Here is a 17,228-nt window from a genome sequence, read left to right on the forward strand (position 1 = left end):
CTGTCTGTGGGTCATTCTTCTGAGTCAGAGATAATTTGCTAATTTTAAGTCACTTCCTATTTTTAGAAATCCTGATGACTTATGGTCAAATGCTTATGTTCATCATGCTGATTGAAGAATTGTAGCATTTAATGCTGGGTGAGAGGTGGGAGGAAGAATGGACAGAAAGAAAAGAGCTGAATTTGAGGCTTTATGATTCCTCTGGGCTGGCATTCATATAGCTCACACAGGATGGGACTTGATGGGACCCTGAGCGATTCTTGCCTCATTGAACCAGAATTAGATCCAAAGTACGTTATAGAATAAGTTAAGTGGCACCATAAGAAAGCAATCAGCGAAATCCAGAATGTGGGCCCTTCTACAGAAGAAAAGATCGAACTGCCCCAACAAATTAGTAGGATGACAAATTTAAAAAGAATGTTACAGAATAAAAGAGGCTTATGCTAACCCTAAAGCAATAGGACTATGTCTCCACAGTGGACAAGCTGAGAAGTTAGAATACATACTTAGTATTAGATGACACTAAAAATCACTTATCTAGGTGAAAAAATGATGGTTGTACTAAAAAAAACAAAACAAAACAAAAAAATGATCATCAATTAGAGATGCACACTGATGTATTTTTGGGTGTGAGGACACACATGGCTGGGGTTTGCTTTGAAATCATCCAGAAGAAAAAGAGGGAATGAAAGATGAAACAAATCTGGCAAAATGCTGATCATTGTCAAAACCAAGTAATGGACACATGAGGGTTCATTAAACTCTGCTTTCTTGTGTGTTAACATTTCCTGTAATAAGCTAACAAAAGATCATGAATGATTTGTCAAAGCATGGTTCTAAAATCTCGCTGATGATCAGAATCTCCTGGGGAGCTTTAAAAAAAAAAGATTCCGGAATCTGCAGTCCTCCTGAATCAAGCTTCTGGGGGTATGTTTGGATTGGGTGGAAGAATGTGTCATTTTATAATTTCCCAGGCCTTTGGTGCTGTCGATTCTTGCAGCCACCACGGCCATCTGTCACCTCTTTTAAGGTCTGACCCAGGAAATCTTACACCAGGCTTCCCACCTCCCTCCTATTTCTTTATTTCTAAGCCTCTCTCTGCTGCTCTCTCTTGCTTTCCTTTTCTGCACTGCAAGAAGGCCCAAGGCAGCAACCCTTGGAGGGGCTCAGGGACCTAGTGTCTCCTGAGAATGGGACAGGTTGACCCTTCCCACTCCTGCCTGGGCCTCAGTGTCCCTGCAGTTGAACAATGCCTTACCCTCATGCCGTTATAATGTTCGCAGAGTTCTTACTCCATGGGGGTGGGACGCATGTCCACTATTCCAGGTGTACCTCGATACGAGGCTGTTTGAGAAACATAGCCTTAGTATTTGGGTCTCTTTCTCTCACCATTTGTAAGCAGAAAACATCAAAATCTGTTCTTAAATAATTTATTTTTTTAATATTGACTTTTGTGAAAAGTTACACATATTTAGGAAAACTTGAAGGAATCCAACAGAATAAACAGCTCTCTATCAGGGACAACTAAATGTGCAAATTTCAAATGCTTTCTAAAATAAGTATAAATAATTCCATTTTTCACATTAAGAATGAAAATATTGATACACACAAAATATTAAAATATTGACTTTAGAAGAACTACATGAACACTGATGTTTATTTGAGATCTTTAGAAAAAATGATTAAAATTTATGTTGAGGAAATAGCACTCGAGGTGGCAAACATGTCAGGTAATACAAGTAAAGGCTGTGTAGAGTTATAGATTACTAAGATTTTCAGGTCATAAGTTCCAGACCACCCCCAAAAAATAAAATAAATGGCAGCCTTTACCTCTGGGGACAATGTGTCTCCCCCTTTTTTTTCTTATAACAAGTATGACAGCAACACAGAGCAAACAGAGAAACTGCAGGCCAAGGACAGAAAGAAATTTCCTTATGCTCATGTTCACAGGGTTTTGCTGTCCCAGCGCGAAGGTGCCACTGGTTGTGCGGTTGCTACCAGGACAGAGAGTTCAAACACAGCAAATAAAACTATCATTAAAGGTCACATCGTCCCAGTGACCTTCTCCAATCTCATCCCATTCCTTCCCAATTTTATCTCTAAAGAGGTAGGATATTCAAGGCATCTGTTTACTGCGGAAAGCAGTTACTTTTTTTATTTTTTTATTTTTTCATTTGGCTAGCAAGAGCCTCTAACCCAAGTTTCATCAAGAAAAGCACGAGCTTTTAATGAATATACCTTTGGTGCAATTCCTTCTTTCTTAGGGAAGACAACCACAGTACATCAAAGAGACCAAATCCCCAAGGCACTCAGGTACTCGCCCAAAAGAGGACTGACTATGAATACACTATTTCAAGAAGACACTACAGCAGACACTTTACCCAGAGCAGAAGAAACATCTTCATTTAAATAAACCTGAAGTTTGAAATAAAATAAATAAAGTGAATTATATAGACAATATACTTCACCACAATAAAAAAAATTCCCTCATACATAATATAAGGATACATTATATATGTACACATTTTCATGCACACCTCAAGCTAACTTCTTTAGAAGTGAAGACAGTGATAACCAAGAGAGGCACACATCTTCCCACTAGAATGTTCTGATTTCTTCCAAGGTGCATACTGTAAAGAGCAGCTGGTTTGCTCTTCAGCGTGAACTGATTCCGTCTCAGCAGCCTCAGAGCCACAGTCTGTGGACAGCTCGGTGTCTGCCGTGTCCGTGTCCGTGGGAAATGGACGAGGCGGGGAGGGAAAGACCACTCACCACGGACACTGAATTTGTCCGTTCTCCCTGAGCTTCCTGAACTTGAGGGCCTGTGGGCACGGCGGGTCAGCTCCGTGGCTCCAAGCCCGGCCCACGTGGGGCTGTGCTGGGGGGAACGGCTCCGGGATCCCCAACCCACCCGACTGAGCTTCTTCTCCCTTTTCTCCCGAGAAGATGATGTAGTCCCACCACACATTCCGAGTCCACGCAGTCCCTGCCCTTCCGCGTGGCCGGTGATGTGGCGGGGGAAGAGCAGCAGCCCATCTGCCGCCCGTCACTGGCCTTGCCCTCGTTCCAAGGCCACTTGCGCAGGCTGGCCGCGACCGCGACCCGACCTTCTCCCTGCTCCCCGGCTCGAAGCCGCCCGCAGCTCGCTGCGGCTAGCACCATTGCCTGCTGAGGCTCGAGGTCCCCGGGGCCCTCCGCACCCCTCAGCCATACAGCTGCTTGAACTGGAAGCACTCGTTGCAGTAGCCGCTACATTTGGCGTTGCCGAAGTGATCGCAGGCGGGCGCCCGGCAGCGCTGTTTGGGGGCCTCCTCCGGAACCGGCTCGCCCCGGCGGGCCCCCGCGCCCACGCGCTGGCCGAGGTGCTGGCACTCCATGCACAGCTCCTCGCTGCGGCACGCCAGGATGTTCTTGCAGGAGGCCCGGGCACACTTGGGCCTGGAGGCGCTCGCCGTGCTTCGAGTCGTGTCTCTGCGCTGGCTCGTTCTCTGAATGGGAAGAGCAGAGAGAACTGTTGGCCAGTTGCTCAGGGAGAGCACCATCTCGTCTGCCTGCGCGGGTGTTCCCAATAACTCGATGGGGTGGAGAGCCACCGCCTGACCCAGGGAGCCGGAGCTGCACGTGCTGTCTGCGACTGGGAGCTGCCAAAGACGCCTCCTCCCAGTCCCGTGAGAGCACGCTGAGTGCAACCAAGGAGCACCTGACCTGGAGGCCTGCGAAGGCTGGCCCAACTAGCCTCCGCTTGTATTAGTGAGAAGCTGGCCTTCCCCAGACAGATTCCCTACCATGCTGTAAACAACAGGAGAGGCAACCATCAGCCTAAGGTGGCTTTTTTCCTATGTCACTGTGTGCAGGCACGTGGGCTACTCTGCCTGCTCCTCCTGTCCCCTGATAAAGGACTACTTGCAAAAGTCTGCTGGCCACTCAGATCCCCGTGCTGCTACAAATCAAAAAGTCTCTGTTTGGCATCAGGCTTTTCAGAGACTTTAAGAGGTTTTATTCTATGGCTGATTTGATTTACTTTTTTGTTTTTTTTTCAATTTATTTATTTTCAGAAAAACAGTATTCATTATTTTTTCACCACACCCAGTGCTCCATGCAAGCCGTGCCCTCTATAATACCCACCACCTGGTACCCCAACCTCCCACCGCCCCCCGCCACTTCAAACCCCTCAGACTGTTTTTCAGAGTCCATAGTCTCTCATGGTTCACCTCCCCTTCCAATTTACCCAAATTCCCTACTCCTCTCTAACGCCCCTTGTCCTCCATGCCATGGATTTACTTTTTAAATGAATTCTAAAGTACAGTTAGGCCACGAAAATCAAGTGCAGTACCTACTGCACTTCCAACCCTGGGGGCTACAGGAACTTCTCCCCCCACCAAAACCCCCCTAAGGTTCTTCCCCGGAACTTGGCAGGGAGGAAAGTCCGCTGTCTCAGTGGGAAGAAGCAGCTCCAGTGAAGAGAGCTGGCCCAATGGGGGAGGGGAAGTACCTCAAAATGTCTCACCAGTTGCTCTTCGGTCCTTTTGGCTTCGTGAAATCTCTGACTCTGAGCTTCGATGAAACACTTTTGACAGTATCCTTCAAACACGGTGCTTCCCAGGGTGCCACATTCCCTTCCCAGGCAGGGGACAGCATTCTGGAACCTGGGGCCCGTGGGACTGGCTTTCGTGGAGGCAGGGACAAAATCTGAAAGAGAGTTGGAGCTCATCAGTGCTACAGGTGGTCTCCAAGCAGAGAGAGAGAGAGACTGCCAGGTTCTGGATATAGGTTAGGGCACCCTGGGCTGTGCATACATGAGCACGGCCTTTTCTAAATTCAGTCAAAGAAAAAAAAGGATAATAATGCCATAATTATGGAAACATCTTTGACTTTACAGACCACTCATTTTTGAACGTGCTGCACAGGTCAGGCATGGTAACAGAATAGAGACACTAACTGCCCATCAGTCCTTCTTCAAACGAGAGGTTTCTAAAACCAACCGCATTTTCTCAGGGTCAGCGGAGACTTCCCTCTCTTCAGCTACTGCCCATCAACTCTGGACTTCTATTACATCTACATGTCCAAAAAAGTCTTGTTTAAACTCTGCCTCACAAATGCCAGATGCTAAATGACCACGTGAAATAAAATTCTATGAACTCTATCTAGGAGGGGCTGTAGGACTTTGGAAAGTGGTTTTCTGTGTCTTTTGCCTCCAAGTGACCATCCCTCTGGGCCAGCTGCACTCTCCCCCGCTGCCCAGAGGGGCTGCTTTCTGGCAGCTCTGGAGCAAAACTGCTTCTAGCGCAGGGGTTTAGAAACGGGGCTTAGGAAATCCGTCAGTTGACTCACGTTTGTTTTCTCTGTACTCGATGAAACACAGCGTGCAGAAGCCTTTGTTTTCTGGAGTCCCGAAATACATGCAGCCGGCTTTTCTGCACTTGCTGGTCCCCATCCTGTCCCCTGGAGTCCGTGTGGCCTGAGAGAGGCAGCCGGAGGGAGCCTCGGTCCCGGCTCTATGGCAAGAATGTGTGGAGAGACTCTGGACGAGCTGTGAGGGGTCTGACTTGGACCTCTGGTGACAGGAAGGAGGGACGCTGGAGCTGAGGCCCGAGGAGGGCTCTGTCGTAGTCCTTTTGAAGCAAGTACTGCAGATCCCATTAAAAGTCCTGGTGACGTCCTGCAGGCAGGCTCGGCACTTACCGGGGTCCAAGTGCCTCGTGCTGTCTGAGGGGTGGCCCGCGCCCAGCTGCCGAGCGTTGTGGCAGCGCTCACAAAATCCATTGTGCTGCACGTTCAGCGTGAAAGGGCAGCCAGGGCTCCTGCACTTCATAGCGGTAGTCTCGCTGAACAGGAAGAGACTGGGCGCCGTCGGAGGGGCCGAATGAGGCCCCCCGGCTGGCTCCTCGGGGCTCCAGCCCATGGGCTCATAGGCCTCGCCCCGGGAGGGCCCGAGAGCCATGCCAGGGAGCACCTCGGGGCCTGGCTTGGAGTGCAGCTTTGAGGGTTTGCTTTGGGTCTTTTGCCGCCTCTCTGAGCACTCGTGGCACAGAGGCTGGGTGTTCACGGACATGAAGAAAGGACAGTTGGGTGTTTCACATTTTACGTCCATGAGCGAAAGCTGGGGAACGGAAGGTTCCAAAGGATTCTGAGCATGTATCTCTCTCCGCTCCTGCTCATTGTTCTCCTGCCATTTCTTGTACTCGTGCTGGACAAGTTCAAAGTAATCATCTACCAGATTTATTTCTTTGGGTAAGTTGGCTTCATCTAGTCTAAAGACCAAAAAAGAAAAATATGACACTACACACCAACATGGATACACACGCACACACACAATTCCATATCATGAGCTCAGAGGCCAAACTCCTACAATGTGGATTATGGCAATAACTTGATAACCACTCACTGAAATGTAGGCCAATGATCATGAGTCTATACTTCCAGCAGAGCGCAGTCCAATACTGCTAAGGAGATTTCATTTTTTTTCAAGAACCACAGTCTTATTTAATCAATCTTGGTCCACTCCAAATTACTGATAATTCTAAAGAAAGGGCTATTCTGGGGACGCTGCTACACTTGACTCTTTTAAAAACTCACTTTTACTTTTTAACTTCTCTGATGTCAAACATCTACTAAAACATCATATAGCATGTTCCTTTGGGACTAGTCTACGTTATAACTCAAACTACTTTGGGGCTTTGTTGCCTGTATTTTGGTGTTATTAATCTTAAACTGGCAGCTGGTGTCTATCAGCACGGACTGCCCCACACAGTGACCAAGCAGTGGACATACCCCCAGGTGCTGTCCACTCACTTCCAAGCCTCTATCATGTGTCTGCCTCCCCCTATGGTGTATTTCAAGTCCTAACAAATAGGCATCTCTCCAACATAAAGCCAGTGTTTAAGATCTGGACACCCGCACTGCACGTCATCTGGGTCTTGCCTCCACTTCGTATGGGGCAAAAATCATATGATGCCCACATAAAGATGATCCACAACCCCGACTGTGTCTGAGGAGTCTGTCCTTACCAAGAAGCCAAGAGAAAAAGGCGTCTGTTTCCAAGAATTTTCACTTGCTAGCCTAGTACTAGGGCAATTAAACAAAACACAACAAAACTATCCTTGGTTCAAGAGACTTTAAAGCCACCATCCGGACTGTCAGCATCCAGCTATGCAGGAAAGTGACCATGGAGAAATTACTCCTTCCCATGTGAAACCCAAGTTGGTATGGCCTCCCGTCATCCTCTCTGACTATGTACACCACACTTGGATCTCTTGCACATTGGAGGAAACCGGCTTCAAATAACTTTACGGTTGAGCTCTGGGATGGCCTCAGCTTCTGTGGCGGAAGTAAAAGCAGCTGAAAATGACAAAGGACAGAGCTAAGGATAAACTCTTACTTTGCGGCATTGATCAAATGGGTGGTGCCGTGGTCCCAACCTTGGACGGGGATTTCGATCACCATCAAATACTCTTTCAAGAGCTTCTCCTTCATCTCGTTTTCAGGATCTGTCAAAAAGTGAACTTTTAAGTCTTCAAATCTTCCTCGCTCTCTGTTAACAAGTGGAACAGCTCGGATTTCTGAGGGAAAGAAGCAACACATAGCGACACATGATTCTACTAAATGAGATTATGTGTAAGGCTGCATATATAATGGTCACATTTCACAAACACAGAAAAGATATAAAAAAGGGTAGAAAAGTATCATCTAGTCACAATCAAATGCAGATGGGGAAACAAACTACACTAAACTCTAACATAAAATGCTTTGTATGTTCTGGAAGCTCAGAGAATATTAGGCAGCCTGGAGGCAGTGGATCTCATTGGGTAAATCATCACACTTTAGAACCACGCTGATCTGAGTCTGAATCCTGGCTTTGCCACTGTCAAGCTCTGTGATATCAGGGAAGTTACTGAACTTCTCTGAGCTTCAGACATCTCTGTAAAACAAGGCTTCCAGTGCTTACGGTCCATACTGACGCTGTGAAGATGAAATAAATGTCTACATTTATCCCCTAAAGCACTTCGCATACTGCCTCTTCCACGGGAAGCTATCCTAGTAATGGCTAACCTGATAGACACTGACCCGCTCTGGGCCAGGGCTCTGTGGGCCTCACTCTGTCATATGTCAAAGGGCGGCGGTCACGTCACAGATCTCCTCCTTGCAGCTAAGCTGTGGGAAGTGCTTTCCAAGCCATACACAAAGATGGCGGGATTACTGCCATGGCATTACTGTTGCTAACCAGGCACGTGACGGAACACTGTATTCACATACAAATAATAAACATAAATGAGGCTCTTGCCAGAGGGCCCCAAAGAGCCCAGCGGTCAGTGGGAACAGGGCATCTCAGTATCTAGCAGCAGTTACAAATGTGAATCCATGCTGTGTTCTCACCAGGTCCGCTGTCCTTCAGGGTCACCAGGGGTACAAAGTGCTGACTGTCGTAGCCGAGAATGATGGGGTATCGGTAGCACTCCTGGGCTGGCCAGTGGAGAGGCAGGTAAATCCCACCCACCTTCAAGGGAGCGAAATTGGAACCCGATTCCAAACTTCTCAGCATTTTGTCTGTTTAGGGAAAGAGCAAGAGAAATAAGGCCCTCAGGTGATTTTCATTAAATTCCCTTCAGCTACTATTGCTGGTGACCCTGGTAGCCTGAGGTAGACTCAGTTTTTCTGAAGAGCTAACATATTAAAGCCGACGGGCTCTCGAATACAAATAAGCAACCTGCGGCTCTCACCTGAGATGACAATGATTGGTCTTCTGAGGATGTTGCAAAGGACAAATATGTGTATTTCTTCCAGTGAGTTATACTGAAGTCCACCTCGGGCCACGGGTGTGTCTGTGGATGCCATTTTGATTAGGCTATCCCATTCATCAGTCCAATTCTAGGAAGTGGGTAAAGGGGAAATCAGGAGTGAATGAACTATGCATTAAACAGTCAGTCGGACTTTGCTCTACAATTATTCACTTATATAACCTGGCTTGCTTTTCCCCTTTCTGGAAATCATCATTTGAGTGATCACCCTTTTTTCCCCAGTTTGGTTTTCTTCCTTTACTTTTTTCCACTATAAGGCCAACTTAGAAGTGGGGGAGGATGGGGACAGCACCTGATTTCAAAAAAATCCCTGATGAGGCCTAACACCAAAGCCCCTTATCCAAATGTTCACAAAAATTCCAAGCCTGTGACTGAGAATGGTGAGCCCCACGTCTGAATTTGATTGGCAGGCTCGGTAAAGCACGCAAAGGGCAATCAGATGGGAAAGCAACCAAAACACCACAGGAAAGGCCAAGTAGCCCTTCTGCTAAAAAGAGATCCACAGCTGGGAATCTGCTGCCTGGAACTCTCCCAGCAGTGACAAAAGCCTCAGGTTCATCCCACAGGAGGTTTCAGGTGTTTTCCATGGACTGTGCTCTGCTTAGCCAAGTTCACGTGACCTAGGAAGTCATATGGTCCTCGAGAGCCGGTGCTGGCCCGAGAGGCCCTTCACCCACCATGGAGCTCTATCGATAGATATTTATGGGGGAACAAAACATACCCGAGTGTCGTAGCAAAGCCCCGTTTCCACAAATTCCTGGGATTTAAGAGACTCCAGCTGCCAGCGGAATTTAAAGTTGCGTGTATCCGTCTCCTTGAGAGTGCTGAAGAGAGCCTTCCTCAGGACCAGGTCTGTGTCCTGAACACCCCACATATACTGAGAAGCAGCGTGCATGAGGCAGTTTCCATCACCTAGGGAAGAAGCCATACACATCAAAGGCCTAGCAAAAGTTTTTAGAATGCACTAGCCCTGCTTCTAGTACAGGGGACCCAGTAGGGGCATATGAGAAATGCAAATGGTTTAATTTCTTAGTCCAACAGCCAACTGAGAACATTTCACAAGGGGATGACAGCTTTAGGGAAAAAAACCACTCTTTCCACTCTTAATTTTAACGTTGGACCCAACAGAACAAAGGGGCCAGGAACTGATTATCAGGGGACCTTGGTTCTAGCCTGGCTTGCCCTAACTGGTTTAGGTGTGACCTTGGGGGAAATTCCTCAGCTTTTGAGTGTTGCTCTTTTTTCTTCTTTGTGAAATGAGGGTATTGGGTTATGATCTCTAAAGTCTGTCCCGTTCTAGCATTCCTTAATGTTTTGGCTAAGACACTGGCACTATTACTCCGTGGCTCTAGAGAGAACATATGGGGTATGGTGCACAAACCAGGAAGCTGGCTTGGCTCCGCTTACTAGACAGGGACGGTCTGGCTATGACTCAGTGGTAAATGACTTGACCATTCCACTGAGGCCTCAGGGGCCTGGGAGTTTCCTCTCCTGGTTTTATCAAGTGGGATCGAGAACACCGCATTACCTCCTCAGCCTGCCTTTGAGCATTGCGAGAAACAGGTCTAATTTTACTCCATGAATTTGTTATTTTCACAGGTCAAAACCCACAATTCAAGAGGCTGCCTTTTGTCTAACCTCCAAACAATAAACATTTGGGAGGAATGTTTAATATCAAAAAAGTCAACTCCTTAGTAACTCGTGGCCAAGTGCACCGCTGCTTTTACAAACAGGAGTTCGACTGTTTTCTTACATTACTCTACAAGTAGGGTTATCATTTTCTGAAGCTTTTAGCAAATCTTAAGTACACTCAAACTGTAAAAAGCAAAAACAAAACAACAAAGAAAGCCCCTCAAGCATATATACCCATCTACAACTCGTATCCCTGCAATTCATACATAGGAAAAAACAAGCTAAGTAAGTATTCACAAGAATGAACAAAACAGATCGCTGAGCCTTTTGTCTTGGCAGAAGTGTGGCAACGATTGCATTCTGTTGAAATTTCCCCTTTGCAAAATCTAGAGCAAAGATAAGGCTTTTTTTCTTCTTCTTGTGCTTACTTTCAGTTCTTTATTGAGATGCACCAGTACAAAATTCCCTAAGCAACATCTGGAATTCCCCAGTGCTAAGTTATTTGACTAGCAATTGAGCAACAGCTATTGTACTTTTTGTTCTGGTGTGTAGACATTTAAACTGCGAAGGGCGCCCTGGACTTTCCAAGTGGGTGTGGTCAGGGTGAGCTGGAATAGGGCTACTCATTATACAAGTGAAATCGCGGCAGCCAATAGACGCTGGAATTTTTCACTTGAAGTTTCAATTTTATGCCACCTACTCCCTTCCTCATTCACCGCAGTCTCATATCCTCAAATGCAAACCTGTGAATCACCCCCTCCCCAAAGAGACCACTGACTTTGTACAACCCTCCTGAGGGACTGGGGGTTTAAAAAAAAAAAAAGGTGCTTAATAAAAGCCAGAGAGTAAAAGTCGCTTTGTCTATCCCCCCAATATCTTTTCTTCCTTTTCCAGAATTTTAAGGAATTTTCTTGAAAGTGGGTTAATAAGAAGATCTGAGTCCCCACATTCCTATTTCCCAGAAAATGTTATCAAAATGCATTTGCTTTTGTAGCTTTATTTGTAGCATGAATCCTTATAGACTTTAATGACATACCTTTGCAAAACAAGAGTTTACTCTTTGTATTCATTATTTTCTTAAGGAGTAAGTTCAACCTAAAATGTCAGTTAATTCTGTTAATGATAAGAAGGTTTTCCTCTTCCTACCACATTTTTAGTTTGGCAGAATCTCTCTGTTTCCAGCTCTCCCAGAGTTCACTCTATTCCTTTTTTGTAACAAAATGGGAAAGAGCTAAAACCACAAACTGTCAGGAATATAAACCCCTTGATGATGACTTAACATAATTACCCACTTCTACGCATCACTTGATTTAAGGCCAAGAAAAATGTAAACATTAGCTCTCCCCAGTTTTCATTCTACCTTTGTTTCTAAGAATCTGTGCTTCAGAAGTAGAGGCAAGATGTTCAAGTAATGCACCAGAACCAACCGCCCTCACTGAACACCACAAAATACCTATCTCCAGGCACTCCACGCTGCCCAACTCAAAAATGGCCAAAGTGAATGTACCAACTAAGTTAATTAATATTCTCATCCTCTCATTGTCAACAAGGATTTCTGTGCTTGCATGTATTAATTTGATCAAGGTGGTCTTAAAGAAGGATGGTTACTTATATAAGAACCTGATTCCTGCCCTCATCTAGACTATAAGCATGTAATTGATCATGGACAGTCTACTTGCTTCTTGTAATAATCAGCGACATTATAATGCAGGATTTTGTATCTACCTGAAACAGTGTGCTTGGATGTGGCCATGATGCACCACTCTTGCTCGAAGGAAACAATCAAAAGGCAAAACAGTAAAGTTTAGAACAAGAAACAGCTATTAGTGGTAAAGGGCCATTGAGCAGATACACACAGATAGCAAGAAATTCAGAACTAAGAATCCCTAAACATAATGAAGTAAAGCTGTCAAGTTTGTGCTAAAAATCTCAAGTATCTTTTCCACTTCATGTCATGGGACCAAAACCAACAGAACCTAGGTAAGGGAGAGAGAGGCAGGCAAGAGCCATTCACTGGTTAACCCACAAAATGCCATCAGTTCAAGCCGTGTAAGGTCATCATTACGAGCATCTTCTAATGACAGTGGGAAACAATAGTAATACTAGTTTTCACACCATGCTTTCCTTTTGAACTTAAAGCCTTTTAATGTTTTCATTACTGGCCAGGAAAGGGTATTTTACAAATGATTATACAAACAGCCACAAAAATTAGACACCCAAGTCCCTCAATGGGAGGCATGGTATTTTGGCATGCATTCTTCAAAGCTCAGTGCCTCTGCTCTCTAACACACACAATTACAAAATATCCTTCGTAAAAATATTGGCAAAACCAGTTTGCTTTTATCACATGTCTTTCAGAGAGTATTCTATACTAAGGGGTCTGTGCTCTCCAGAGACTTGAATTTGGGCCAGCGCTATCAGAATTGAATGAATGGGGACCCAGCACGGTGGGAGCCAAGCCTTAGACAAATCTTCTTACCATTTGTTTTCAGTGCCACCAGCTTCCTGACTTCTCGACACCAGTTGAGCTTCTTCTGGCTTTCGAGGGAGGCCTGGATGTTTCTGTCAATGAGAGCTTTGTGGATGATCTCCCGAAACTGTGGACAAAACTGGCAAGTTCTGAACATTTCTAGTGTGTATCGGTGCATGGATTTAAAATGGTGAATGATCCCATTGGTAGGCTTAAATATATCTTCTGGAGTTCTCTCTCGTATCTTCACAGCTTTCCGCATGTTGCTCAAATACAAAGCCTGGGGAAGGAGCTGTTCAGCCATTGTGCTCTGCGATACCTGAAGAGGAGGGGGAGAAAAACCCATTCCGTTAGTCCGCCTTTGATACCACTCTTATATACCTGCCTGCAGGAAACCCCAGTGTTTGATCTTGTCATTACCCTAATCTGTAGGCAAAAGATCTTAGTCACCTCTACTCCCAGGATACTAGCTGGCCCCCAAGATTAACTCACACTGGACTGTTTTAAGTTACATCACTTTTAAAGATTAGTCTAAACAAGAGAAGGAAGGCGGGGAGTGGGTCCTGAGGAGGAGGGGAATAACCCACGTTTTCAGTAACGTTTGTCAGGGAGCCAAGCCTATCTGTCAGCAACAGGTACTGCACCTCATAACCGGCAAGGTCCCCTCGCATTCTCATGGCACCCTGACGCCACAGCCACTGGGTCTTTGGAGCCCTGAGTGCCAGTGAAGGACACAAGGCAGCCTGGGCAAGTCTGCAACTCCTCCCCTAAGACCATGGTTCAGCAGTCCTTGCTCTCTGGCAGTTCCTTGATTTTTCCTGATTTTTCCTTCAAGCCCTCCCTCCCTATACTACAAAAAAAAAAAAAAAAAAATGCTTTGTGAAAAACCTTGCAATTTTACGTTGTTACCTAGGCTTCTGATTAGAGTTTCCTCTTCAGTCCCAAGGAGAAGTATTTATAAAGAGCTCATTTGCAAAATATATTATAATATTTATAAAGGTGAAAAAAGCCTATTTCCAGTAAGATGTTTTGCAATTTTAAGAGCAAACAGTAAGTCTTTTGGAACCCTCTCTGTTAACTTTACAACATCAGAATAAGAAATAGAATTGTAAGAATAAGAGAAGGATAAATTTTACACTTCCAAGAACAGGCATTAGAGTTCTACTATTCCAACACAACTGCCAACCACATTTATTATTATCCTCCAGGGACCAACACTCAGATGCATTTCCCACCCTGTCTTCATGCTGAAATCTTCAAGCATAATCCGCTGGTGGAAAGAAATCAACGTCTGGAAGCAGGCAAGGAAAGATGGCCAGGAACACTCAGGACAAATGAAGGAAGCTGGGGGCAAAACCCAGCATCTACAACCCATGCCAACAGCCTGGGTTGTTGTGAATTGACACAACATGGTATTCTCGCAGTGTGGGGTTGTGTGGAAAGACAGCTGTCATTCACAAGCCTCAGCAGGGTGCCTCAGCATACATCTTGGGTTTCCAAGATGAAGACAGAGATGGTTGCAGAGCATGAAGATATTCCCTAGGGAGTTTCATGATGATTGTTAATCTCGCTCCTGCATCATACTATTTACCAGGGCAAGCTTTTAGTTGAGGAAGACCTGAAACCTATGTAGAAGTGAGAAGAAACCTAGATTTTTAGGGAAGTCTTTCCTACTTGGGTCTAGGCTCTCTTAAAGCCATTGATGAAGCAGTTTAAATTCTTGCGGTCCACTCAAAGCAGAGAGGCTGAACTAGATGACCCCAAGGTTGCTTTCTGGTGATAGCTCTGGATCAGGATTCCTAATCTGATTGCCAGTGAGGCCTGGGAGACGTAATTCTCTGGGTCAGTTGATAATCTTTCCTTTGACGTCAGACATTCCCTGGAGGTGGAACTGGGCAAAATTAGAGCAGGACCATAAGCACAATGAGGGGATAAAAACATTACACCCACCTCCACTTCATGGCAGGGCCAGAGTCTCGCAATGTCATTCATTTACCTGTCCATCACTCAAAAAGCACTACCTGACCACCTACTAAAGGTAGAGTGCCATGTTTGATGCTGGGGCTAAAAAACCCAAGATGACCTTATTCCCTGTCTGCAGGCAAAGCAACAGAAGTACACGTTCCGCTCAGGTTCCACACCAGCCAAGGCAGACAGCTTTGCCAAGGCGCCAGATCTTCTGACACCTGCCCCTCGCTATTTCCACAGCACCACCTCTGCGGCTGCAATGCCTGCTGCTCTCGGATGGGACGAGGCGGGAAGTAAAAAGATCTGAAACAAGCTAGGTGTTGCCTTTTTGTTTTCCTGAGTCTTCTAATATTCTCTTCTCACTCTAAGACCTTCTAGTCAAGACCTCAAATAGTGAGAGCCGTAAGCCATAATCAAGACATGCAAATGTCCCTACCAGATAGCCCACGGTCCTCTCATTCATAGGTTTGGCCTTGCACAGACTGCAGAATTCCTTCAAAGAATCAAAACCCACCATCCAAATTCCCATTTCTCCGATTTCTCCACATTTAAGATTAGGGAATAAATATTCCCGACCTATGATGGTAATGTCTTTACGGTTAAAGACAGACACTATCACCCTTAACATTTCTTTTACATTTGTTACCTCACTGATTTTTTTTTAAGATTTTATCTATTTATTTGACAGAGAGATCACAAACAGGCAGAGAGGCAGGCAGAGAGAGAGGAGGAAGCAGATTCCCTGCTGAGCAGAGAGCCCGATGCGGGGCTCGATCCCAGGACCCTGAGATCATGACCTGAGCCGAAGGCAGCGGCTTAACCCACTGAGCCACCCAGACGCCCCCCTCACTGACTTTTTCTGCACAAATGCCTCATCGAATTTTTGCAAAGGATTCCTCCGAAACTTCGAAAATTGTACAAAGAATCATAGAAATCAAAGCAGCTCCTTAGACAATGAGAACGCAGCAGTAAGCGGCTGCTCAACAATTAGGGACACAGGGGTTTTGGTTTAATCAACAATGGTTCTTCCCAGATGCTGCCCTGAATCCCTTGACCAGAGATCAGCTTTCTAAGGAAAGAAGATCAGAGGCAGGGAGAACTGAAAACAAAGCGATCTCAGAAGAGCTGAGCTCCTTCCTTACTTAATACCACTGCTTTCCTGAGAGGCCAGGTGGCAGGATGTGGGACAACCCGGGCTGACAAAGACTGTCTGACTGTGGGGCAGGGGCTGGGGCAGGGGCCTGCAGATCACTGTGAAATGGAGCAGCCGGAAAGCAGGCCGACGGCCCACTTTAACATGCACACTTCTCTTGCACGGCTGCCACTGAGGATCGGCACTGTCCCTGGACCCCACCCACCTCCCCGCACTTCACTCCCAGTGTCTGCAAGCTGTCCCCGGACAGGCGGGCTGGCGGAGTCCTCCACCCCCGCCCGGTTTCGTGGCCTCCCAGACATCCCGCGGGCGGTGGGGTGCTTCTGCACAATCTGGGAAGAAGCCATAGCGGTTCTGCAAGGTCTACGTGTCCAACAGCATCCAGAGCTCGATTTAAAAATACGAAAGGCACGAAAAACAACCAAACACCAAGGACCCCCCGACCTGGGAGTCCGGAGGCTACTCGCCAGGAGTCTGCTACAGCTTAAGTTCTTTGCAGTATTTAAAAGGAACAGTTGGCTGGAGAGGATTCCAGAGCTGTCACCCCAACATCTGGCGCGGCGACCTCGACTCCTAGCATTTCAAAACCCACAGTGGGCACAAGCGGCCAACAAACTCCCCTCCAGGACCGCTGATGCCAAACCCATGCCAGGTAGACGGGGCCGGCCTGCGAGTCGCTGCCGATGACACACCCGCAGCCCCCGACCCCGCCGAGCCGTGGCAGACGGCAACGGGACGCGGCGGTTACCTGTCCTGGCCGCGCGTTCCTCTTCCGAAGTCCCAAGTCCAGGTCAGGGCAGGCGCGCGCCGCAGGCGGGGTTCGGGGCCGCGCGGAGGAGGCGCCCCATGGACGCCGGGGCTCGGCGCTCGCTCGCTGGCCCGGCCGGGGGTGGGGATGGCGCCGGCTGCCTCCCTCCGCCACCGCCGCCGCACTTCTCCCGGCGGCTGCTGTCACCGCTCCGCCCCCACGGGCTCCGAGCTCGCTGCACTTGGCCCGCTGCGAAGACTGCAGACTGCCAGTTCTCTTTTTCCCTTTCTGTTTTACCGCCGGCGGAGAGCGGGGATTTCCACCCGGGGACTTTCCAGTCACGTGATGCCCGGCCCGGCGCCGAGAGCCGCGCGTCGCCGGCCGCCAGGGGGCGCAGAGGGCTCGGGAGGCTCCAGGGGTGCTGGAGGCGAGCGGCGCCCCGCCCCGTCCCGCGCGAGAAAC

At 47.2% G+C, this 17,228-nt stretch overlaps 1 protein-coding gene across 2 annotated transcripts; it reads right to left on the minus strand.

Moving 5' to 3' along the window:
* Positions 1–1,414: 1,414 nt before the first annotated feature.
* Positions 1,415–17,019, minus strand: TNFAIP3 (TNF alpha induced protein 3). Of its 2 annotated transcripts, XM_044247962.1 has the most exons (9): positions 16,767–17,019; positions 12,907–13,216; positions 9,517–9,707; positions 8,718–8,865; positions 8,374–8,544; positions 7,379–7,559; positions 5,332–6,251; positions 4,493–4,689; positions 1,415–3,488 (listed from the first exon to the last, which is right to left on the minus strand). In XM_044247962.1, exons 2-9 carry the CDS (start codon positions 13,199–13,201, stop codon positions 3,204–3,206), a joined length of 2,388 nt encoding a protein of 795 aa, XP_044103897.1. In that variant the 5' UTR covers positions 13,202–13,216; positions 16,767–17,019; the 3' UTR covers positions 1,415–3,203. The 2 variants fall into 2 exon arrangements, with proteins under 2 accessions (XP_044103897.1, XP_044103890.1); XM_044247955.1 differs by lacking the exon at positions 16,767–17,019 and having other exon boundaries at positions 4,508–4,689; positions 12,907–13,232.
* Positions 17,020–17,228: the final 209 nt, after the last annotated feature.

This window comes from Neovison vison, chromosome 1 (genome assembly GCF_020171115.1).
Source record: "Neovison vison isolate M4711 chromosome 1, ASM_NN_V1, whole genome shotgun sequence".
Classification (NCBI taxonomy): Eukaryota; Metazoa; Chordata; class Mammalia; order Carnivora; family Mustelidae; genus Neogale; species Neogale vison.